The following is a 25697-nucleotide window of genomic DNA, read 5'->3' on the forward strand; positions in this document are numbered from 1 at the left end:
TGTTTCATCATCTTTTAGTTATTCATTTGTCACCAAAGAATTAACAATAGACTTTTCAACAATACATATTCAACTGCTTCTTTAATAAAGTCTCAATATTTATCTTCTAAACAAGTAGAAATAATTAATAGTTGACGAATTTTGTCCTTAGATAAGAATAATATGATAAGGAAATATATCCTTCAAACCTTCCAAAACTCGCCATTAGTATTGAGCATCTTTCACCTTCTCTAATCTAAAAGATATAGTTTCTATACTTAAGTGCGAATATTTTAACTTTTACTTTTACACATGAAGTTTAGTTCCTCATAAGTCTTCTTTTTCTTCTCTTTGCTCTGCAATCTTTTGAGATAAGAGAAATAAGGCCAATAAATGTCTTATAGCAATTGTCAATGCTCTTTATTGCAATGACCTTTTCAGCATTTGTTTCATTGACTAAAAGAGAAGAATTTTCTTCTCTCTAAACAACACATGTGGAGTTAACATCAAGGCTTATTGTTTGCATATATGTTTTGTTAATTCAAAAAGTCTATTTTGGAAATTCTTTTGGCCAATGTTATCACACGTATTAACCAAGATATTTTATTCACTTTATTTTGTAATGATTTTTCATTTTGTGTTGATTTTTTTTAAGACGTGGGATCGAGTTTAACGTTTCAACTTTCAGAAAATATTTTAATGGTTAAAGTTATCTTTTATTCCACTTTTTTTAACCTTTTGTTGATAATTGTTTGAAAGGTATTAAGATAAAGAACTTCAATGTCAAAATCAACTCAACTTTTGATCATTCAGATATTAATGATATAGTAAAACAGGGTAATTAGAGAAGTTATTTTGATATATCAAACTCAATTCAACAATTGTAGGTCAGATATTAATGATATAGTTTAATACAATTGTTGACGTGCTTGTCATCGGTAAATGTTTCATAGTGCTACTATAGATTTAATGTAGTAAATGTTTTCCTAATATATATATGCTAATTAGTGTTACAAATCAATTGTGTTATTTCTTTTTAATTATTGGTTAAACAATCCATGCAATAAAGTGGATTCTGGTTTTCTTAAATTGGAACTCCACTTCATCCTCTTTAGCTTTATTGATAATAAGTGTTATTAAATTGGAAACGTTTAAACTAAATTAAAGTAACCTGGATTTTATATAATTCAAATTTGTTGTATGAAATCCAGGATAAATTGTGTCGTTTTATTGTATGAGCCAAAAGTATTGTATCTCATGTCACTTTAGCTTGTTCTTTTTTTATTGTGCTAATAAAACAAATATAATTAGTGGCTTTTGGGTTTGATTTCTAAGTTTATATGTATTTATTCTTATTTTAGACAAAGTTGACTGAAAAACTTATCATGTTAGAGTTATTTAATCATACATACTAAGATAAAGAATAATAGATCAAATGTTAACATATAGGTTCATGCAAGTCCTAAAAAGCGGTGGTTTGATGATTAATTCTTTTAATAGAGAAAAAAGTATGCATAGCAAATTCCATGTTATTGTCAGTGCGAATGGTTTTGATAGTGGTAGAAAATTGGTTTTCAATGTTTGTTATGAAATCATTAATAATTTTTCTAACAACAGATTTGTTAGGCATAGGTATAAGCCAAGTATAACGAGAAAAATCATCTACAATGGTGAGAAAATATTTAAAACCACGCATGGAAAGAATACTACAAGAACTCCATATATCAATGTGAATAAGATCAAAAAATTTCATGGATTTAGAATTATTATTAGAAAATGACAGCTTTCTTTGTTTAGCACGATGGCAAGCATCACATACGTATGTGGGATTACGCACAATAAATGAGTATTTGAGTTTCAAACTGTTCAATCTAATATCAGAAGGATGTCCTAATCTAAGATGTCATAGGCTAGTATTATGTACAACATTGTTGGCAACATTTTCAAGAGAAGTAAGCAAGGATGAATTTAAGATGTACAGGCCACCAGTGAGTTTATCTATAGAAATTTTCTCTTTGGTTTGAATGTCCTGTATAATGCAGTCATGAAAAGAAATCAACTTAGAAATAGAGAGAAGGTTAAAAGAGAATTGCGGAACATAAAGGACATTTAAAAGATTGATCTTGCTATTAAGAATAACAGTGCCAGAATACTCAGAGTAAACAATACTACCGTTAGGTAAGGCAATTTAAATAGGCTTGATTCTTTTATATGATGAAAAGTTTCGTAGAGAAATACTGATATGGTCAGTGGCTCCAGAATCAAGAATCCAATCAGTCTTAGGGTAATTGGAAGTAAGGGTAGGGCAAATATTACCTGGAGGATGTTGGTATGCCGAAGTAGATCCAATATGGTGAATTTGAGCAGAGGCGGAAGCATCATTCATATTGTGATCTTTGAAGAGCTCAGCAAGAATTTGAAATTCTTGTGGTGTGAGGCAGACGTGATCATTGTCGTGGGAATTGTTATCTTTGATGTTCCCATTGTCTTCTTGGATAGAGGTATGATGAATCTGGGTATGCTTATTAAAGAACTTATGTCTGGGAGGATAACCATGCTTTTTATAGCATGCATCCACTGTATGACCACTTTTGTTGTAATGACTGCAATGCTTGCTGGCATTCGGTGCATTTTTGAAACCTTTGTCTTGATTGGGGAAACCATTCTTGCGGTAGCTAACTGCTTCACTGTGCCCGTTCTTGCCACAATAACAGTGGAGGAGGTGGAAGCGGTGTAGGCGGTGGCAGTTCCAATATCCTAAGTCTTAGTTGTAGCAATTAAATTTCCACTAGACAGTTGTCTTTCTTGTTGTGCCACCAGTGAAAAACTTTGGTGATGTCCGGAATAGGGTCCAGTAGAAGCACATGCGAAGTAACATTAGTAAATTGATCGTTTAATCCCCGTAAAAATTGCATGACTTGTTCTTCTTGCCTTCTTTGTTTGACGACAGTCAGCACTTCACAGCCACAATCGGGTTTACAGGTGCAAAGAGGTTTTGGGAGGAAATTTTCTATCTCATCCCAAAGAATATGCAGTTTGGTGAAATACTCGGAAATGGTAAGGTCGCCTTGATGAAGAGTAGCAATTTCAAGTTGACGGCTAGAAATACGAGAGAGACTTCCTTGAGAAAATCGGTTCTTTAGGTCATTCCAATTCTCTGAGGCTTTATTCATCCATATGATGCTTTGTCTGATGGAGATGGAAACAGAATGAACGATCCATGAGAGAACCATCTTGTTTCCACGAGTCCAGGCGGCATGCTCTAGCTTGTCCTTTTCAGGTGGACGAACGTTGCCAAGAACGAATTCGATCTTGTTTTTGGCGCTGAGTGCAATTAACATGGAGCGGCTCCAAGAGTGATAATTGGTATCGTCTAAGAACCGGTGAAACAAGGGTAGCGGCTGGATTCTCGCCGGGATGAAGGTACAGATAACTATGTGCGAAGCTGTCTTCGGCCATGACTGAGGAAAGAACAAGAAAAGAGGGGAAAAACAAGAAGGGAGAAAAGAAGCAGAGTTACGCAGTAGAGCTCTTCAAAAGAAGAGCTCTGATATCATATCAAGATAATGAACATAATCAATGGTGCAGAGAACATTCAATAGATTGATGATACAAACCATGAGGAGAAGGGTGAAGATCGTACCTTGTAGAGAAGTAGTAGTAAAGCGCGCCACTCTTGAAGAGATGAAGCAACCAAAGAACCTTCGAAGGGAAGACGCAGCGAGAGAAAAGCACAGCACAGTGACAGAGATAACAAAGAAAAAGATAGAGAGAAGAGAGGTGCGTCTAGAGAGGAAGAATCCAGAAAAGAGTAAAGTGTATTGAAAAGTTAGTGAATAGAGTTATGATACAATCAAGAAAAAGGAGAATGAAAAAATGGGTTGGGCTGCAAAGTGTAGGCCCAATATATTATCAATTGCTTCAATCATCATGAACAGTGTGAGGGTCCCTGCAACCTGCACGAAACTGTCAATCATGAAGGGTTGTTCACCATACTAACCGGAAACAAGTCGAAGACTCTATACACTACAGGCAGGTTGTGTCCTTAGCTTTTATTTCTCCTGCAACCCTTTCTGCAAAAGAGAAATAACTTTCAACACAACACTTTTTGCACCAAACTTTTCATTCTATGTTATTTACTTGTTTTATTCATTCTTATTAACATAATCATAAATTGAAATCGAATTCGGGTAGTTGTAATAGATTCCAGCAGCTTTGCATAACACTTATTTTATCACTTTTTTTATTGGGAGTAGAAATGATTTTTCACCAAAATAAGTCTTTATTGTTCTTTCCAAATCCGCTTATGCGAACACACTTTATTTCGCAAATCCGTTTTTTCTAATTCCTCTAAACAATCTTATCTCCCCAAACATAGCATTAGGCTTAATGTTTAAATCCTTTTAGATATATTTCTACTATTAAAGTTGACCTATAAAATCTCATGAAGGGTTTGTTATGTACTAACATGTTAATCTTTCTATACTATATAAAAATTGAAAATGATGAATGTCCTCCTTTTACTTATGCATAAAAAAAATTTATATCAATTTAAAAAAGCCTTTTATACTAGTTTGAAATCGATATGTAAGAAAAGATTATAAAAAGTATTAGCAAGCTAAGCTTTTTAGACTATATAAAAATTGAAAATAGTGAATCTTCTCCTATTACTATTACTAATGCATAAAATTCTTTTTACATTGGTTAAAAAAAGTTTTTTATACTTGTTTTTGAACCAATATGGAAACAAGATATAATAGTCTAATATTAATACTGATAAGATGTTTTGTATGTCCTGACAAACACAAAATGTAAAGGTTGAATTTGGATCAAATATAAAACCTCTTGGTAGCTCATATATAACAAGTTTTTTTATATTTTTGTATTCCACTTTTATACATGTATTCATCCCATACCTCTCAGAAGTGCACTAATTATGGGAAGATAATACTGAGGATTTAGCACAGAGAAATTAGCTATTGAATTTTACTTGTAAGTCAACTTCATGTCTTAATTTATGCAGTCCAATATGTTTTAATACGTTTATCTTATTTTTCCTAAAAATAATATTATTTCTTTGTTGCCATATATCTTTCACCATGACTATCCTCCTAACTTTTCGCATTCGATCTACAAATTCTTTTAAACCAAGTCTTGTTGTGAGATGTAAGTATACATAGCTTATTATGCGATAAAGAACTTACTCCTATCCATTTCTCACATAAATTTAATTTATGTGAGATTGTTGCATGTAAAAAAGAAGTGATTATTGGTCACACATAACACACAACTTATCTCTAATAAGAATTTCTCTTAAATTACTCTATTATTATATTGTAGCATGTTTAGTTATGCTCTTTTTATATAGTCTCATCCCCTTATCTAGCTTTTTTTAAAATTTATTCTTACAAAGTTTATTATGGTATGCAAATATATGAATAAAGTATGCAAGCTGTAATACCTTTCCAATAGCTTGTATTCATTTATCACAGCAATCACAGTATTAAAATAAAAACATTAACCATTCCGGCAAGGGATATTAGATTAAATGTAATAATAGATACAAGATTTATAGGCTATTATTAGACTAGTTTTGTGTATACACAGTAAATTTATAAAATATATTTCATATGTTGAGGAAATTAAGAGAGAAATATCTTTTGTTAAGACTTACTTTTATTTTTAATTTGTTCATCTTTGAACATAATTGTACTAACTTTATGTGAATATTATATATATATATATATATATATATATATATTAAGAGATTTAATATAATAAAAAAGTATAAAGAAAGAGGATAAAATTAATAAAAATACTACATTTAATCATCTAAATATTTAGTAACAAATGTCAGAAATATTCAGACACCATAAACTAGACATAGACAAATAAGTAAGGGGATCATCTAATTTCTGCTCTGACATAGATGCACCGTTTTGTCCGGATGCGCATTCAATGGATTGTTCGTGGGAACATTCAACTAGGGTTAAGCCGACAACCTCCAATCTAATGCGTCATTCTATTCTACCGATGTTATTCCATAATTAGACATGCTGCATAGATTTTAGTAATTCTTAAAAATCAAATTATAGGTTATCACAGACTACCATAGCATCATGTCATAAATTATTTAAATGATGACTACAAACACCTAGACTGTTTTTTTGAAAACAAAAAGGAAATGTCAGCGCAACAAAACACGATCAATCACCTCATGATCAGAACTACAACAACTCTTGCAGCACATTCCGAATTCTAGGTTCACAGTCTGCATTGGTCTCGACCTGCAGGATCTTGTAATAATCCACACCTCGGCCTGGTTTCTTATTTTGTCGTTTTCCAGAGAATGCATGCAGTGCACTCTTTCCGTTTTCAGGAGCAAAACAAAATTACTTAGAGTGAAAAAAAGCAAAACAGAAAATAAATGCTTTATAACACCATATTTTGGACGTTAAGTATATTGTGAATACAAGTTATTTATAATTTATTTTATTCTTTTATTATTATTTTTTATTTTAATATCTTTTATGTTTGATTTAATTTTTGTGTAGTTCAAATAAAAAAAATAATTTTATAAATTGAAATAATTACTATTCATGTTATGTACACAAAAAAGAAAATTCAATATTGATTTATTTAAATAAATTAATTTAAAATTTAAAATTACACTTACATAATAATAGATTTGTACTAAAATCAGATATTTCTTTTAACTAATAAAGTATATGTAGGTATACTTAGAGATGTTCATTAGGTTGAGTTACCTAATGATCTAACTTGATCCAATCAAACCTATTTAGATTGAATTAGATTTGATCTATAATTGAGTCAAATCTGACTCAATCCAAACTTTTTTACTAACATATTTTTATGTTGGGTTAAGTTATCTAAGATCTAACTTAATATAATGGAACCTATTTAGATTTAGCTGAGTTTCATTTATAATTGAGTCAAGCTTCATTTAATACAATTTTTCTTATTAACATACTTTTATATTGGGTTGAGTTATCTAATGATTTAACTTGATCCAATCGAACCCATTTAGATTGGGTTGGGTTTCATTTACAATTGAGTCAAACCTGACTCAACCCAAATTTCCTCATTAACATACTTTTTATATTGGGTTGAGTTACCTAATGATCTCTAGCTTGATCCAACAAACTTGAGTTGGGTTTAATTTATAATTAAGTCAAACCTGACTCAACCCAAATTTTCTTATTCACATACTTTTATATTGGATTGAGTTACCTAATGATCTAAAGGGTGTTGCTCCCTCCACCTCCACAGCCTTCTCCCTCCACCTCCCCAATTATCTTTAATTCCAATTATATCCTTAAAGTTAAAATTTTTTATTTTTATTATTTTAATATTTAAATATAAACTAATATACTGAAAGAGAATATGTTACTAGTAGCATTCTAAAATATACCTCTGGAAGATGTCGGGAGAGAGGCATTTTAGGATCTGATCTGCATTTAGCATGAATTATGGGACCTAACTGTGACCTCTCCATGCTTGTTGCTAATTTTTCTGTGGGTTGATACAGGTACGCAGCTCCTCTATACATCCACTCCTCCATTTCATCACTGTAAAACTCCTCAAAAGCCTCTTCACACAATGCACATCTTTTCTGCTCCTCTTCTGCTACCACCGCCAACTCTTGTTCATCTTTCGTTTCTTCTTTTCTTTCTGTCGGAAAAAAAGCTGCTACTGACTTCGTTCCCACTGCCTCTGCACACCACTAAGCCACATCCTCTCCCTCACAAACCATTCACGACAGATTCTCTGCTTCCGATTCTTGGTCACATGCCAATCCATGTGACTTCTGTGTTCCTCTTGGCTTCTGAATCTCAGCCCACAACTTCTGCATTGTCTAGGGAGATCACCATACAAGCCATTAATTACAGACTCATGCCGAACCTTCAGAATGTCTGCTTTAAACTCGGTTCCGATGGAATTCTGAAAAACAAATAATTAGTATTGAAATCTTGGGTGGCATAATCAAATAAACAAAGGCAAGAAAAATGAAACGAAATTATGATAGATAAATATATTAGTATTTGGAAAAGCGACTGCGACGCACTCTATTTGGAAAAGCTGGATGACATCCTTCAACGGATGTCAACATCCGTTTAAGGCGAAACGGATGTCAACATCCGTTTAAGGCCAAACGGATGTCGACATCCGTTTTGCCTTAAACGGATGTTGACATCCGTTGAAGGATGTCATCCGTTTAGGCTTCGTTTTCATTTTACGTTTTTGGGTTAAAGGATTATTGGAAAGATTATTGGAAGAATTATTGGAAGGGTTTAGGGTTTATGATTATTGGAGAGGAACCACGACAAGCACGCTACACCACAAACGCAGTGCACCACGTACTGCACCGAAAGCAAGCAAGAGGAAGATTGCTTGATAATTCTTTTCACGATCATTGAGTTTTGCAGAAAAATATTTTACTCATACAAGGAACTACGTAGGTTATAAGTGAAATATGTTATAAATGAGTAAAATTAAAAAACAATAATTTTAAAAATAAAATTTTACTGAGGGGCAAAATAGTAAAGGGGAGGTGGAGGGAGAAGGTTGTGGTGGTGGAGGGAGCAACACCCTGATCTAAATAACTTCATCCAATCGAGCCCATTTAGATTGAGTTAGGTTTGATTTATAAGTCAAACTTGACTCAACCCAAATTACCTTATTAACTTACTTTTATACACATAATGGATTTAGTAAGACTGACTTGATATCCAACCCAAATTATCCTAGACAAATTGTGGAATAATTATATTTTCATGTCTTAAAATTAGTTAGGATAAACTTGTTATAACTTGATTTATTAATTTACTTAAACTCTTTAATTAATTCTTATAAACATTGTTTTATTTTTAATTAGTTTAATACCTAAAAATTTATAAAATCCTTTAAAGTTTTGATACAATTAAACTCAATCCAATTCAAACCACTTGAAAATAGATTGAATTGTATTTAATATAAAAAGAATATAAGACGTATAACCATTCCAACACAATATTTTCTTAGTTTTCTTAGTGGACTGAATAATGAATTTACCTAAATCTTACTCAAATCATATTGCAAAGTTATATCATTTTATGTCAAACTAGCTTATCAATTGTCTATCTTATTGATTAAGTTCACCAACTGAGCCCATGTCTTTAATAAATTTTAACCCATTATTTAAAAATATTTGTTAATGTGAATTTTTAAAATCTTGATTATGTGAGAAAGTAATTTAAAGAATACAAATTCTAACTTTTATATTATTTTTTCACTTTTAACTCTTACTTATTCGTTTAGTACTAACTCTCTAAAAAAGCACTTGTACTTAAAACAACCCAAAAATTTATGTAGCCAACAAAATTTTACGAACTAAGTTTATGAAAGAAAAAAACCATATGAAATGGTAAATTTTACTTATATAAACACATTTCCTTATGTTTTCAATATCAACCAAATTATAACTCACTTTTATTCATAACATACGTATATAATTGAGGTTGCTTAAAATATTTTTGATCAAAATTGGTAAAGTAGTTAAGAAAAAGAACTTTTATTGTACTAAGTATATATCACTACTACAAAAACAACGTACAACGTCGAATATTTTTGGCCTTTCACGTCGAATTCGAGAACGACGTCATATCGGAGACGTTAAATTGACGTCGAATTTTGTCAATATACGACTTTAATTTAACGTCGAATTTTGAACATATACGACGTTAATCAATTTTTTTTAATTAATTGTAATCCTTTTTAACAACTCTATGAAAAGCAGAACTATGAACGGTAATATAGGATCAACAACAAATAACAATAACAAACAACAAACAAGTTCAATTAAACAAAAAACAAGTTCAATCAAACAACAACAAACAAGTTCAACCAAACAACAACAAACAAATTCAACAAAAAAAAACAACAGACAAGTTTAACAAATAAGTTCTTCAAAACGAAAATGAAAACTAACTTTTAAAAGGTGGGTTCATCGGAACAAAGTGTTGCCACCAGTGAGAGAGAAAGCAAAATGCACAAGAACACGAAAATAATCGGTGAAAACAAACGAAAATCATACCTAAAGTAGTTAATTAACATGCATTTGTATCAAATGAAAGAAAGATTACATGTGATGGTCGTCAAACTTCGTTCGAGAAAAGTTTGAGCAGAGAAGAGGGTCTCGCGCGCTAAGATAAAGTGAATGAATTTTCAATCTTCCGCTCAAACTTTTATTGAATTCATTGGCCTTTTGGCGTCTAACGTTTGGCATTCGACGTTTTATATCGACTTATGTCGAATTATAATTCTAAACGACGTTTAATAATTGCATTTATTTACAAAATTGCCACCAGTCATTTTTAACGTTTGTTATGTATTGGTTAGACTTACGTTATACCCTGTTTTTCCACTAATGTATGAATATTTCTCTCTCTCTCTCTCTCTCTCTCTCTCTATATATATATATATATATATATATATATATATATATATAGATCCTTAGATAGCACATAAGTAGAGTACCTAATCCGTAAAACTTAAATTTTTTATCAAGTTGAGCATATATTTATGTCATCCTAAATTAAGATGCCTCAACATGAATATTCATTGAGGCTTTACCTAGGCTTTACCTATATTTATATAGTGATAAATGAAGTAGTAACGAAGTTAAATGATGCTTTTAGTCATCAAATTGTTATTTCCATATTTTTTGTGCGAGTTCTCTATCTATTTAAATTGTCTATTGTTTTCAAAATTAGGGTATGCGGATATTGATCCTTAGTTGATTTTAATAGTGCGATAAGAAAATATGAGAACAAATTAATAGAACAATAATCTCTAGAGTGTTGGAAACGAACAAATGCTTTTCGAAAACATCAAGTGTTTAATGTTGTATCCTCACCTTTTTTGAAAAGTCTCTACATTTATTAGAAAGCTATTTGTCTAAAATAGCAGCATAAACATGTTCTAAGTCATTGAAGTCGTGTCTCGGAAAAAGGGAAGCGAAAAGCTTGTTACTTTTTTCAAGAAATTAGAAAAGCTTTTTACCTTGATCATATAAACTACCTGACATTCCAGACATTAAAAGGCTGCTAAGCTAAGAATATGTCTACGCATTTACTGCACAATCACGAGGATAATAACTTCTTCGTCAACAGCCTCATCTTTAACAAAGAAAGAAAAGTTTTATTTCTCAAAAATTTTCTATGCTCAAAACTCTCTGGAATGACAAGGACTCAACCTCAGACTAAGAACCACACACACCCGCAATACAGAAACAAAGTTGTAATCCCTAAAAAAATCTCAAATTTGAAGTAAAAGCCAAATTCATGACTTGACCCTATCAAGATTATTCTAATCCAACATGCATTTTCATGTAAAGGAGCCGCAAGAGTTGCTCTGTGAATCAAAATGAACGTTTCAATCACTCAAAAGCTTCTGCATTTCGAGCTTCTGGTCAGGAGTGAGGTCGTCTGGGAATGTGATTTTGAACTTTATCCTCAAGTTTCCGAACTTTGTTGGATCCCTTCGGAGAGGCATTCCTTCTCTTTCAACAACCTTCTCATATTCAGGATGAATAATTTGGTCGATAGGCACAGTTAAGTTTCTTCCATCAAGGGTGACCAGGTTAACAGTGCACCCTGTCAAGGCTTCCACAAGAGATATCTTCTGGGTCACCACAAGGTCGTTTCCATCTCTGGTATAAACCCTGTGGAGTTTTTCATATATAAACAAAATAAGATCAGCTGGTCTGTGATGTTCCACTTCACCTCCCTTCTCCAAATACGTGAGCTTGGTGTCCTTCTTCCAACCACGCTGCACTTCCACTATGAATACCTCTTCCACCAGCTTACGTTGTCTGCATCCACAAGGAAATGAATCAAACAACAAACTAGGAAATTCATCACGCGCTAAGGATAACAAGTTTTTGCAGTGTTAAATAATTACCAGAAGCTTCTGGTCTTTTTCTTTCTCATTTCAAAAGTTAAGAAGCAAATGCTTCTCAGTAAGACAAACAATTACCATTTGCTACATCAACCAGAACCACAAAAACTTTTGCAGGATATTCTATGCAAGCTACATACATCAGTAAAAATACACAACTGAAAAAAGTGTCCACACAATAGATTCAAGCAAGCAAGTTCTCGAGTGTGATTTTTCATGCATAGCACTCACCACAAAATGAAACACTGACAAAAATCAGCACAACACTCTTTGGTGATACATTGAGCAAAAACTATTAAACGGTTACAAGCCAAGCTAGTTTCTTCTTTACATAACCATACCCTTTGAATCCTTACTCCGGTTCAAAATCCAAGAATTATTACCCAGGATTTAGAAACCTGTTCATAACTGCAATTTCAGCAACAAGATCAAGGGTTTTGGATTCGCCAGATCCACAATCCAGTTTCATTTGTCTACGATTTCCATCAAATTAAGGATCTCAATGAAACTAAAATTTACCTTCAGAGAACTGAACTTGTACCAAACCAAAATCAAAACCATTTTCATAACACCAGCACTGAGTACTGCACATTGGCATTAGAAACAAACGGGAATTCAGGAAGTTGAAACAAAAAGACAAACTACTTACCCTGAGGGATCTATGGTTATTCGACTTATTTTCACCTCCTTGGTGGTTCCCTGGTACAATTCCTCCAGAGTACAAGGCAACTTGCGCTCCACTGGAGGTGCTTTGGGGAGCGGGTTCTGGTATCGGGTGGGTCCACCATCACCAGATGCACCAGCATCAGCAGCAGGTTCCACCCGAGGTTTTAGAGTATTATCAAAACGTGCCCTTTTCTGGGGATCACTTAAAACCTTCCATGAGAAAACAACGTAAGTTAAATAAAAATGGGAAATCTTTAATTTTGTTTAAACGAAACCCACCATTCAAAGATTGAATCTTTGTGACAACCTTGAAGAGAAACTAACCTCATACGCTTCAGATACTTGTTTAAACATTGCTTCAGACTCTTCCTTCTTCGTGAGATTTTTGTCGGGGTGCCATTTCATGGCGAGTCTCTTGTACGCTTTCCTCAGGTCCTCTTCCTTAGCATCCCTATCGACCTGAAGGATGTCGTAGTAATCAACACCCATATTTGGTGTTTCCGCTTCTCGCTTTCGCTTCGTCAGCTTGGCGTTTTGAATACACCGTTCTTTTCAGTTTTTTCGGTTCAGAATGTCGTGAAAAGTTCCACAATTCACAACGGGTTGACAGTGAGTGTCTACTCCGTTCTTCAGATCACCGCTTTATACTGCAATTTTCGTTCATGCAGATGTTATTGTCCTTAAATATTTATTATCCTTTGTTTTTTTGCATTGCTGTCAAAAATATTTGAAATAGGTAATTATGAGACCATTTATTGTCAATCTTTTATTACTCATAACTGCTAACAAATAAATATTTAAAATAAATCTTCAGTTGCATTAACGCTACAACTCCAATCAAAATTCTGATCCATGTCAAATAAAATACACTCTTTTATTATAAATAAATAATATCTCAGAAACGTAACTTTTTTACATTGATTCCATACTATCTTTTCTTTTTTTTCTTTTTCGAAAAATTAAAAAAATTATTCTTTTAAATCCATCTTATGTGTCAAAGGAATATCAACTTATCTTGTTAAAGGTGTCAAATGAATATCAACGTGACTCTTATTCCTTCTATTACCACCAACATCTAGCCCGGATACTATTCTAAACATTTTATTTTTCCTTTTTAAATAATAATTACAAATCATTTAAACATAAATCAGTTAACAAAGACAAAGTAAAGCACTTAATTTTCATGTTTCTAATAATAACCTATTACATTTAATTTTTTATTTATTTTAATGAACATTCATGTGTTATTATATCTTCTCTATTATTATAATTTTACGTATATTAATTAAATAAAAAATTGATGTTAACTTGAATTTTAAAAAATATTCATAAAAAACGGGTTTTATTAAAAAAACTAATAAGAATGAACGATGTAAATACTCATGTTTTTCAAATTTTAACCTTGAAATCTAGTAGAGACTGAACGGTCATCCACTCAATACCGTTCGGTCACCACTATGATCAATCAGGACAAACGATTCTATTAATGTTGGCCACAATTTGGCCAGCACTTTATTATTGGGCCAAATGTCCAACAAATGATAAAATAATCAAAGATATCTGATTAAAGATCTAATTAAAAATATTGATAGACGGTTTATGAACAACCAACCAAATTTTAAGGTAAGTCTATTTATATTTTATTGGTCTTGTGTCAGTTTATGATGCATGAGATGACTTATAAATACAAGGTCAGTGCCAACAGCAGATACGTTCGACTCACACTCCAATACACTCTACTTACGTTCGATCAAAATTTCGATCAAAATTTAAACATACAATTGTGATACACAATTCCCAAAATCGCTTCTAACTTGAGCGTCAGAGTTCCTTTTGCAGGTACCTCAGCGTTCGAAAGCAAAGAGGATACATAAGACACTGGTCCCACAAAATCCCTACTAAAACAAAATGTATTACTTCCTCCCTTTACAAATACAAGTAGAAAAATAAAATGTTTGATAAAATTAAATATAAATAATAAATTTCACCATAATTCATTAAATATTATTATTTCAAAAATACTCTAATTTATAAATTTAAAAATTATGGTTAATAAATATATTTGAAATTAATTTTAAAAAGGTACTTTTATAACATAAATAACAATGTTACAAAAAAATTATTATTTTTTATGTTAAGTTACATAATTTCATTGATATATCGGTCTTAATACAACATTTTATAAGCACACTAATCTAAACATGTACAGATATAGACTGTGTATTACAGTCTCAGTTGAAGATGACAACGAGTTAGGTCGAACATGAATATTATCTATCTATTAACTAACTTGCAACAAAAATATCTACTTATTACTTGTTTCATTACTTACTAAATATCCGTTTAAAAAATATTCATGAGCATTTTAAAATTAGTAGATACTTGTAAATATAGATTATTATATTTTGTAAATTTTCGATAATAAAATAAAAATATATATAATATAATATAAATTAAATTTTAATTTTAATTTTTTATAAGTAATAAATATCCGTAAATATAATATAATACTCAATCTAATTTATTTATGCACAAATAATAAAATATATAACATATATTATCCACAAATAATAAATACTTGCAAATATCAATTATCTTGCAAATTTTATTTATCGATTTGGAACGAATGTCTAAATGTCATGGCTCCCAACAAGTGAAAATATACTTACTAAATCGTCATGAATGCACTTTTATTTTTTTATTATAGAAAATATTTATGAAACTATAAAATAATTTTTATTAAAGTATAATAAGAACAAATCATTTGCATATATGTTTTACTATTGAATAGCTTTTAAATTTTATAAAGTAATTATTAAAAAGATAAAATAATAAAATTATTATTTTAATATATAAAATAATTAAAATTATATGCGGTCAAGGATAAAAAGGGAAATGTAAATATGTGAATTTAAAGTAACGGTTATTTGAAGGGTAAAATTAGAAAAGCAATTGTAAGAAAACGAATCCAATTTTTATATAGGCACAGATGATTTTTATATATTAATTAAATATAAAATATATGTTAACATGAAATTTAAAAAAAATTATAAAAAATGGATTTTTGTTAAAACAATAATTAAAAAAACGAGATATTTAAATACCTATAAAACGCTTAAAGCACATTATATATATATATATATATATATATACTATTCAAATATTGTGTTCTCTTTTGCATTCTTTTTTTTTCGTATATATTTGAAGTATATTGTTGCATTTTTTTTTCTCAAAAGGTCTTCTTTCAATTGCCTTAAATTATTTTCTTTTTTTAAGTCTCACATCGACTAATGATAAGGTCAAATTATAATATATAAGTGAGGTGTAAACCTCACCTTCCAAGCCGGTTTTGTGGGATTGAGTTAGGCTTAAAACCCACTTTCTAATATGGTATTAGAGTCATGGTTAGAGCCTATCCTAGCTAATTCTAAATGGGCATTCTATTCTTCTATTCCACCCGCTATCAGGCCGTTATCGGATCACCCAATTTCTACTATCACGCACGAGGGCAAATATGTTGAGCGTGTTGGTGCCGGTGCTCCAGTCTACCTCTCTGCAGTGCTTGAATATTTGGCAGCCGAGGTTTTGGAACTGGCCGGTAATGCTGCGGTGAGGAATGATGAGGAACTGAGTAAGCTTTTGGGGTCTGTCACCATTGTCAATGGAGGTGTGTTGCCCAATATTCATCGAACTCTTCTTCCCAAGAAGGTTGGCAAGGGGGAAGGCAAAATTGGGTCTGCCTCTCAAGAGTTTTAGGGTTTTAATGGCTCTTTTTAGAAAAATAGGTTAATTTCGTTTTGGTTATAATATACTTGGTTTCGTTTATCTCTATATATTTCCCGAGAGGTTAAGTGTTTCTCAGTCCGATGAGCTAAATGATGTATGTCTTTTTGGATGTATATGAGAAATGAAAATTGGTGTTTTTGATCGTTTTAAAAAAATGTTTGGAATCCAAGTGTGAGTCTAAGTCCCACATTTGATAGAAATGAGAAAGTAGAGCAGTATATAAAGAAGAAAGACCCATTAACTCATTGCCTTAAGGTTTTGGGTAAAGAGTGGTGTCAATCCCTTATATAGTTGGCTCAGATGTTATTGGTGTTTGTGTAACCCACAGGAACCTCCTCATCGATAGACCCAACAGTGGTATCAGAGCTGATGGTTTGTCTTGGTGATCGGCGCCGAGTATAATGATCCCTATACCAAAAGTCTTCTTGACAAAGGGTATCCAGGTAAGCAAGTTCCGTTAAGATACAACAGTTGGAAAGGGCTACTCGTAGTTGTGGTTGGTTGGGAATGCTTCCGCTGGAGGGGGAGTATATCTATGTGGAAGGGACTCCCCTTGAGAGGAGATGTTGGGAATCCAAGTGTGAGTCTAAGTCCCACATTGGATAGAAATGAGAAAGTAGAGCAGTATATAAAGAAGAAAGACCCATTAACTCATTGCCTTAAGGTTTTGAGTAAAGAGTGGTGTCGATCCCTTATATAGTTAGCTCAGTGAAAATAAGACAATAATTTAGAATTAAGCACAATTCACTAACACCATTCGGTGCAGAAAACTAAGTGAATAGTATAAAATATTGATTCATCAGCGAGCTTCATCTTGGAGTAGTAACATCACAAAACCCATTCAGTTTTCCTCTGGCGGGGAAAACGTAAGGAAGCCTTCCCCCCTTGCATTTAGAAACCCTAATTTTTTGGGTAGGGAAGGGACTGCCACGTGATAGTCCCTCATTGGCTGCGTCATGTTTCAGTCAAGGCAGGTTAGTAGTTAAATGACATGTCATTCACTGATTGCACAGCTGGACATTTAGTCGTATATATTTAAACGACGTTTGCAAAAAGGACTTAATTGAACAAAAATTACAATGTTTAGGACTACATTGAACATTTTTTAAAAAATTGGACCATTTTGAACAAAGTTGACAAAAATTGGGATAATCAGTGGTATTAAGCCTTTGTATGAAATAAACAAAAGCTATCACGAAACTCCGACAGACCTACCATGGTCAGTTGGACCATCGCGAGCTTCATCTTGGAGTAGCAACATCACGAAACCCATTCAGTTTTCCTCTGCAGTGAAAGCGTAAGGAAGTCTTTCCCTCTTGCATTCAAAAACCCTAATTTTTTGGGTAGGGAAGGGGCTGCCATGTGGTAGTTGCTCATTGACTGCATCATGTTTCAGTCAAGGCTGGTCAGTAGTTAAATGACATGTCATTCACTGATTGCATAGCTGGACATTAAGCCTTTGTATGAAATAAACAAAAGTTATCACAAGTTAATGATGTTACAGTGAAAAGTAGTATTAACTTCTGATTTTTGGTTTTGATAGTTATGGTTATTGTTTATGGTTGAAATTTTTTTTATCACTCCTTAGAACCCCTATTTCAGAGAAAAATCCTAAGAGCCCTTATTTTGATAATTAATTGTGATAGATCTTTAATCGATCATAACTTTTGCTCCACTTTGGTAGATTTGATAATATTATATATCTATTGGGGGTAGGAAAAAATTTTCAAGCCCATGGCAACCCGCAAATTGGTTGTTCCTTCTAAATGTTCAAAAGAAGGTAATTTTTTATTTTTCTTCAATTTATTTTATTTTTTCCAAACTTTTTAAAAATATGTCACATACTTAGACGTTGAAATTTGATCCAAATTTTTTTGTGGGGGCTTCTCATGATATTTTAGTACTTTGAACAAATTTTCAGGTTATTTGTAGTTGTTTGGAATATACTCTCGATTTTACCCTAAGTTTGGATATATATCGTGTATGAACAACAAATAAGTTCAACAATGTTAATATCAATAATACCAACAAGTTCAACCAATTAATAACCCATAAAAACGCAAATGAAAACAAAACTAACCTTCTTAAAGATGGGTTCGCCAGAATAAAGTGTTACCTTCAGTGAGGGAGAAAGGAGAATGCGTCTATGCTCTAAAAGAAAATTATACCTAGAGTAGTTAATCAACATGCATTTGTATAAAATGAAAGAAAAATTACATGTGCTAGTTGCCGAAAGCTTTGTCCGAAAAGGGTTTGAGCAGAGAAGAGAGTTTCGTGCAATGAATTTTCAACCTCACACCTAAATTTTTAATGAATTCAAAACATATAACGTTTGAAAAGTGATATTCAGACGTCTTATACCTCTTTTACGTTTGAAACTATGGCATTCAATGTCATACATGAGTATATTTTCACTTTCGCGCCAAAGATTTTGGTGAAAATGACCTAATATGACGTCAGAAAATGAGAATCCCAACGTCTAATGAGCATAGGACGTCGAAAAAGTATAAATTTTGACGTCTAAATTAAACACCTATTTACAAAATTGTCACCAATTATTCTAACATTTGTCTTTTCGTTTTCTAACGTTAAACACATAATGTTTTTGCTTTAATAGTCTGAATATGTTTCTCTACTAGAGGAGATATGTGCTAATCTTGGTTCTACTATTTTTTATTATGGAAAATATTTATTAAATTCTAAAGTAATTTTTATTGAAAAGTATTATAAAAATAGATACTTTTTTATTAATGTTTACTATTAAATAGTTTTTATAATAAATAATTATTTAAATTTCAAAGATAGTTCTTAAAAAGGTAAAATGGTAAAATAATTATTTTAATTTATAAAATAATTAAATTGAGATACTGGTTATTTAAAGAGTAAAAATATAAACATGAATTTAAAATACCAATTGCTTAAAGGGTAAAATTGAAAAAAAAAACGAATCCATTTTTTATACAGGTATATATAATATTTTTATATTAATTAAGATGATCGTGGTTGTGCTTATACATTTGCCCTTGATCTTAAATTTAATTAATTATAATAAAACAATAATAAAAATTCTATAGAATTAAATAACAAGGTTCAATTATTCTTTTCTAAAATAGAAATAAGAAAGGAGTAACTAAATTTAAAAAAAAAAAAAAAACTAAAGTCACTACTCTTTAACTCTCTTAGCTTGTGTATGTTTCAAGGTAATTAATTACAAAGAAGAGGAGAGACCAATTGTTTGTCTTTAGATTGATCTCTGAGATATATTGGGACTATAAAAAGGAAGAGGGGCATGGATTTATTGCCCTCGTCCAGGAGAAGAAATTAGATGATAGTGCTTGCAATTACAAGTTTGTCCTTAAACTTAAACTTCATTAATATAATTAAATAATAAACAAAATAAAATTTTCATAAAACTTATAATAATTAAATAGAAAACATCAATTATTATTTTTAAAATAGAGTTAGATAAAGAATAATAGACCAACTCAATAAATAAAATAAATAAATTCATGTTTTTACATTAGCATGTTTGAAATGTTTTTGAAAGAATGAAAAGTAATGCTATTAAAATGGATTAGAACCTCCCGGTCAATCTGACACATCATGGGTTTGAGTCAGATTAGGTTTGAAAAAAATATACGGACTAATCTTTAATTTGACTCACTTAAACCCGGTTCACCTGGGTTGAACCCGTGATGAACCAATATTATTAATTAACATTTTTTTTTTATTGTTGATGAACCAGGTTAGCTCACCAACCTACCTAGTTTAATTTAATTATTTATTATTTTATGTTAAAATATTATTAGTTAACATTTTTTTATTGAATTGTAAATAGGAATAAAGAAAAAGATATTTTAAGAGAATAAAATATTATAAATTTATTTATTCATCTTTTTGAGTTTGCTTTTGGATTATATTTGAGTTGTATGTTAATTTTTTTTATTCTGAATTGTCTTTGGAGTTTAACATCGTTTTAGAGTGAAATTATTTAATTTGAATTATAAAAAAATTGTAATTTTTTTGGATTTAAAAGAAATATATAATTAAGTGACTTAGTAAGTCAATCCATTTAACCTATCAACCCGTGGTGGGTCGAGACAGATTCAAATTTTTTTAATTTACTAATAAATAATTGGGTTAAATTGACTCATTAAGTGATCAACTCGTAATGAATCGGATCGAGTTTGACTGAATGATTCGTTACCGCGACAAAAAGGAAAAGAAGGTGGAATTTGTTGCCCATATGAGAAGAAATTTGTAATTAAACATTTGTCTTTGTTATAAAAATTATAAAGAATTAGATAAAAATATTCAATTATTATATTCTAATATAGATAAGCTAAAAAAATAGGAGAGAGTAACTCAATAAACTTTAAAAAGAAAATCACGTGTATTCTTTTTGAAAGGGGGGATTTTTTTGTTTTTAAGTTGGTATGTTTGAAATGTCTTGGGAGGATAAAATGGAAAATGAAGATGTATTAATTACCCCTCACCATGTGAAGAAATGAAATGATTGTGCTTGCAATTACACATTTGTCCCCTATCTTAAATTTTATTTATTATAACAAAATCAATGAAAAAGAATTATTATAAAAAATATAAAGAATTAAATAAAAAAGTTCAATCATGTTTTTCTTATAGAGAGAAAGATGAAAAGAAAGATAGATAAAAAAAAAGTGAGAGTAACTCAATATATAAAATAAATAAATTCATATGTATATTTTTACTCTCTTTAAAGATAATTATTGATAAGAGAGAGACAAATTGTTTGTGTTTAGATTGGTCTCTTTGATATGAGAGTTACTCCCTCCATCACGACACACTACTTCTTGCACATCTCCATCCCTCTTTTATTCTTTAGTAATATTTAAACGAATGTGAATATGCGTTGGATTCTTAAACGAATATCAACATCCGTAAACGAATATCGACATCTGTTGAAGGACAAACGAATATCGATATTTGTAATACTGACATCCGTTTAATAACCGAGAGTCCACAAATGTTGACATCCGTCCAACCACATGTTAAGTCTTCACACATATTAGTCTTTATTATGTTAGATTTTTAATACGTGGACTTTGGTCAGTATGTGTAGTATCTGCAGGTGTTCAGATGTTTGGTTTTAGGACTTGATTTGTATTGCTATTGAACATATTTTTCTATTACTATATATTGCAAAAAACCAATCCTATATATTGCAAAAAAGGTAGTTAGAGGATGGGATTAACTTTATTCTATCTATAGTTATTTAGTTATTTATTTATTTAGATATTTAGTTATTTTATTTTCTTAGGCTCATAAAATAGAACTCATGGTTTTGTTAAACATGTGAAAACAAACTTGAGTCAGAGGAAGGAGAAAAATCATGTGATGATGAGTGTTCGATAGTATTTCCATATTTAACAATTTTTCGCTTTCTTAGATTGGAACTCTCTGTTTTAGTACCAATAGCATATTCTAAACCATGTTTTGGTACCAGTAGCATATTTTAAAACCATGCTTGGCAGACACATCACGAACTTCCCAGTTGTGCCTCCCTTATGTAGTATGTGATGTAGGTGTAAGGAGTGTGTAGGGATAGGGATGTAGAAAGATTTAGGATTTTAAAAAAGATAAATTAAATTAAATTAAGATAGAGTATTTTTAGAAAGGGAGCAACTCTCCTTTGATATGTCTTGGAAGGATAAAAAGGAAGAGTTGGTTGAATATGGTGATGAGAAAAGAAATGATTGTACGTGTAATTACACATTTGTTTTTGAAATTAATTTTCATTAATTATAATAAAATTATTAAAGAAACTTGTTAGAAAACTTTTAAAGAATTAAATAAAAAGGTTCAATTATTTTTTTTTAAATAGAGACAAATAAAAAAAAAAAGAGACTAACCCAATAAATAAATTAAAAATACTAAATTCAAATGTACTCTTTTACTTTCTTAGTCTATGTTTGTTTCAAGGTAATTAATAAGAAGACAGAGAGATAAATTATTTGTGTTTAGATTGGTCTGTTTAAGATGTCTTGGGAGGATGAAAGGAAGAGGTGGTTAGATTTGTGCCCAGTCCATGAGAAGAAATAAGATTATTGTTTTTGTAATTACACATTTGTCCTCGACCTTAAATTTCATTAGTTGTAATAAAAAAAACCTATTATAAAATTTTTAAAGAATTTAATAAAAAGATTTAATTATTCTTTAGAGATAGATAAAACAAATAAGAGAGAGTAACTCAATAAATAGAAAAAAAAAACTAAATTCATGTGTCTTTTACTTAGCTTGTGTCTGTTTCAAGATAACTTAGCAAATAAAAGAAACTAAATTCAAATATAGTTTTTTTTTTATCTTTTAGCCTACGTTTGTTTCTAGGTAATTATTAAGAAGAGGTAGAGACAAATTATTTCTGTTTAGATTTGTCTATTTGAGATGTCTTGGTAGGATAAAAAATGAAGAAAATGTTGGATTTGATGCCCTTGTGAATAAAAATGAAATCAATGTGTTTGTAATAACATATATCTATCCTTGATCTTAAATTGGTAATTTTTTATGCTTAGTAAATGATAAAATATTGTCTTTGAAATTATGTTGTTTCTATTTTGTGTGTTTTTGTTTTATCTAATAATTTAATGTTTAGTTTAAATTATTTCAAATTTTCTTACTTGAATAATAAATTTGAAATTAAATAATAAATAAATTTTATACACTAATGAATTTGAAAGAGTTGTATATTATGAAACACGGTCCTTAGTTATAATCGTAAAAGTATAATTGACTATCAATCAACATATTTTATACAATCGATAATGTTTAGTTTTTATTCCTAAAATTTTTGTTAGACTTTCTTATACATTTATGGATTGGATTCGGTTCTTCTTAATATTTGTATTGAAATAGTAATATTGATGTGGTATGTAAGAATTAAAAAATAAAGTATTAGAGTTGATAGGTATTTTAAAATAATGAGATTGAGTATATTAAAAATAAAATAACTTATTTATATAAATAGAATTTTTTAAACTCGTCTCATTACTTAAATCACAATTCTATTTTTAAAACTATTCCTTTAGTTTTCTCTTCCTTCTCTAAGAAATCTTACTCATCGATCATTTGTTTGATGATTAGGAAGTTCCTATAATATTACAACTGAGTAATTTCTATTTTTAATCTATCTGTTATTCGTTTAGAGTAAGTAAGTTTCTATCTCTCTTTTTTATTCTCTGTTTATGATCATGTTTAGGAAACCCCGACACATGTATCATTGGTGTTCATTTCTTGTTTTTTTTTTCAATTTTTCATCCTAAGGACTCTTTCCTATCACAATTGGTGATTCGTAGGTGTTTATAGAGTTCCTTTTGTAGGAAGCAAAGAGTGTTTGTTCTTAGAGTTTCGTAACTTCCGTGTAAGGTAAGAGAAACTAGCGTTTGTATTTTTATTATGTTTGTTGTGTAAATTTGGTGCTTGCATGTATAATAATTAATCTAAATATTCATGTTATTATTAGTTTCTTTAAATGAATATATTTGATTATTTGATGATTTAATTATGATATGATGTGCTTTGAATGTTTTTGTGACCATGAATTGTATGTTATAATGATGTCTTGATGTCTGGAATTTATAGCAAGGTTTAAGGAATGATGAGTTATCAAATACATAGGTTTTGTGGTTGAAAATGGGAGGTTTTAATAGGCAAGTTTGTGAGATAGGGTGTGGATTGAGAAATCTGATGTTTCATGTTTGGTTACATGTTAATTATGACTTGTTAGCACCTTGAGTTGGTAAAAATCTGATAGGGAAATTTGTATGGATCAATGTGATGGTTTTATAAGGTTTTAAGTTCACATTAAGGGGTTTTGAAATGTGAATTTTTGATATAAGGGTTAGAACAAAAAATCAAAAATTTAAGATTGGTTATTCTGTCATTTAGAACTGGTTTTGATGTTGAAAGGAGTGAAATCTAATGCAATAGTGTTTAGTGGTTGATAGGTGGAGTTTAACTTGGTTTGGAACTAGTTTTAGGGGTTTTGACTAGTGATATTTCAAGTTAGAAGGTTTAGGGTAAAAAAAGGATGATTTGGGGTCTGCCATAAAGTCATTTATGACTTGTTTGTACCTTTTGTTGATTGAAATTGGTGTTAGAAAGAGTATAAATGAACTTGGGTAGTTTAGGGAAGTTGATTTGGTTTGAAGTGGTCATTTTGAGTTAGAGTTGTGTTTTTTGAGGTTTCTCAATGTCAAGAGGGTCCTAGGGATTAATTGAAGTGATGTAGGAAATGCCCAAAGTCATAGAAGTAGAGTTTCAAGTTCTGATATGGTGTTGAGCACCTCTGTCATGGCACTCGAGCGCCACTTTCCAGTGTCGCTGGGGCTAAGTGCCAGGATTCTTGGGTTGAGCGTCAGGTTTCCAATGGTTGTAGTGTTGAGCGCTAGTTTATGGGGTTGAGCACTACTTCTGTAAGGATGAGTTTAAAGGGATTTTTATGCTATTTAGTGGTTCTTCTTAGACTAGTTCTTGTGTATGAATGTATATGGAATGATTTCATGTGATTTCTTTTCTTTCTCTTCTTTTTCTCTATTTTCTTTCTCCTCTCTCACTCTCTTCTCTTTCTCTTCTTTTTCTCTTTTTTTCTCTTTCTTCGCCCTCTTTCTTTTCTTTTCCTATAGTTTCTCTTTCTTCCATGTCTATAAGTGCTTCTATATGTGTTCTTTTAAACGTTTGCTCTTGTCTTCTTTTCAACACATCTAATTTTTACGGGTTAAAATGCTTTTAGTCCCTGAACTATCAAGCGATTTTGGGTTTCGTCCCTCTTCGAAAGGTTTGTTCATTTTCGTCCTCTTAGTTTGGAAATTCGTATTTTTAGTCCTTAAAAAGCAACGACGTTAAGTTTTCTGTGAGGTGGCAAACGACGAGCCACATGTGAAGCCACCTTCCCTAATTACTATGTGCCACGTTGCTTTTCTTTTTTTTTCAAATCAAATTGTGAAATATGATATGGGTGGGCCCTTTGGATTTTCTAAAACCTAGGAAATGAGGAGAAGAAAGGGAAGCAGGAAGGTCTACACTACAACAAAATCTCCATGATTTTGCATTTGCATAACTCCATTACCACTTCAAAGCTCCAGCTATATTCACTTTCAACCTAACCGCTAACTAGGTTTATTACTTCACCCTTTTAAACCCCTCTATTCGTTGCGAACCAAATACCATGACAACTTTGTTACCTTGCACGCCCAGCATATTCTCTGCTCTGTTTAGGAACCGGAGCACGAGCCACCTTCCCAACGGTCCTCAATCCCATGCTTTCTCTGCTT

The 25697-nt window shown here is 31.1% G+C and overlaps 2 protein-coding genes and 1 pseudogene across 2 annotated transcripts; 1 reads left to right on the forward strand and 2 right to left on the reverse strand.

Moving 5' to 3' along the window:
* Positions 1-2756: 2756 nt before the first annotated feature.
* LOC148196734 (uncharacterized) lies at positions 2757-3320 on the reverse strand. Its single transcript, XM_088093502.1, has one exon. It carries the CDS (start codon positions 3318-3320, stop codon positions 2757-2759), a length of 564 nt encoding a protein of 187 aa, XP_087949628.1.
* A 7717-nt stretch (positions 3321-11037) lies between these two features.
* LOC148196735 (uncharacterized) lies at positions 11038-13226 on the reverse strand. The gene is made up of 3 exons (XM_088093053.1): positions 12928-13226; positions 12587-12813; positions 11038-11851 (listed from the first exon to the last, which is right to left on the reverse strand). Exons 1-3 carry the CDS (start codon positions 13090-13092, stop codon positions 11413-11415), a joined length of 831 nt encoding a protein of 276 aa, XP_087949179.1. The 5' UTR covers positions 13093-13226; the 3' UTR covers positions 11038-11412.
* A 1578-nt stretch (positions 13227-14804) lies between these two features.
* On the forward strand, positions 14805-16359 carry LOC124821924 (histone H2AX pseudogene; annotated as a pseudogene).
* Positions 16360-25697: the final 9338 nt, after the last annotated feature.

Source organism: Vigna umbellata, chromosome 6 (genome assembly GCF_029865625.1).
Source record: "Vigna umbellata cultivar VRB3 chromosome 6, Vumbellata_1.0, whole genome shotgun sequence".
Classification (NCBI taxonomy): domain Eukaryota; kingdom Viridiplantae; phylum Streptophyta; class Magnoliopsida; order Fabales; family Fabaceae; genus Vigna; species Vigna umbellata.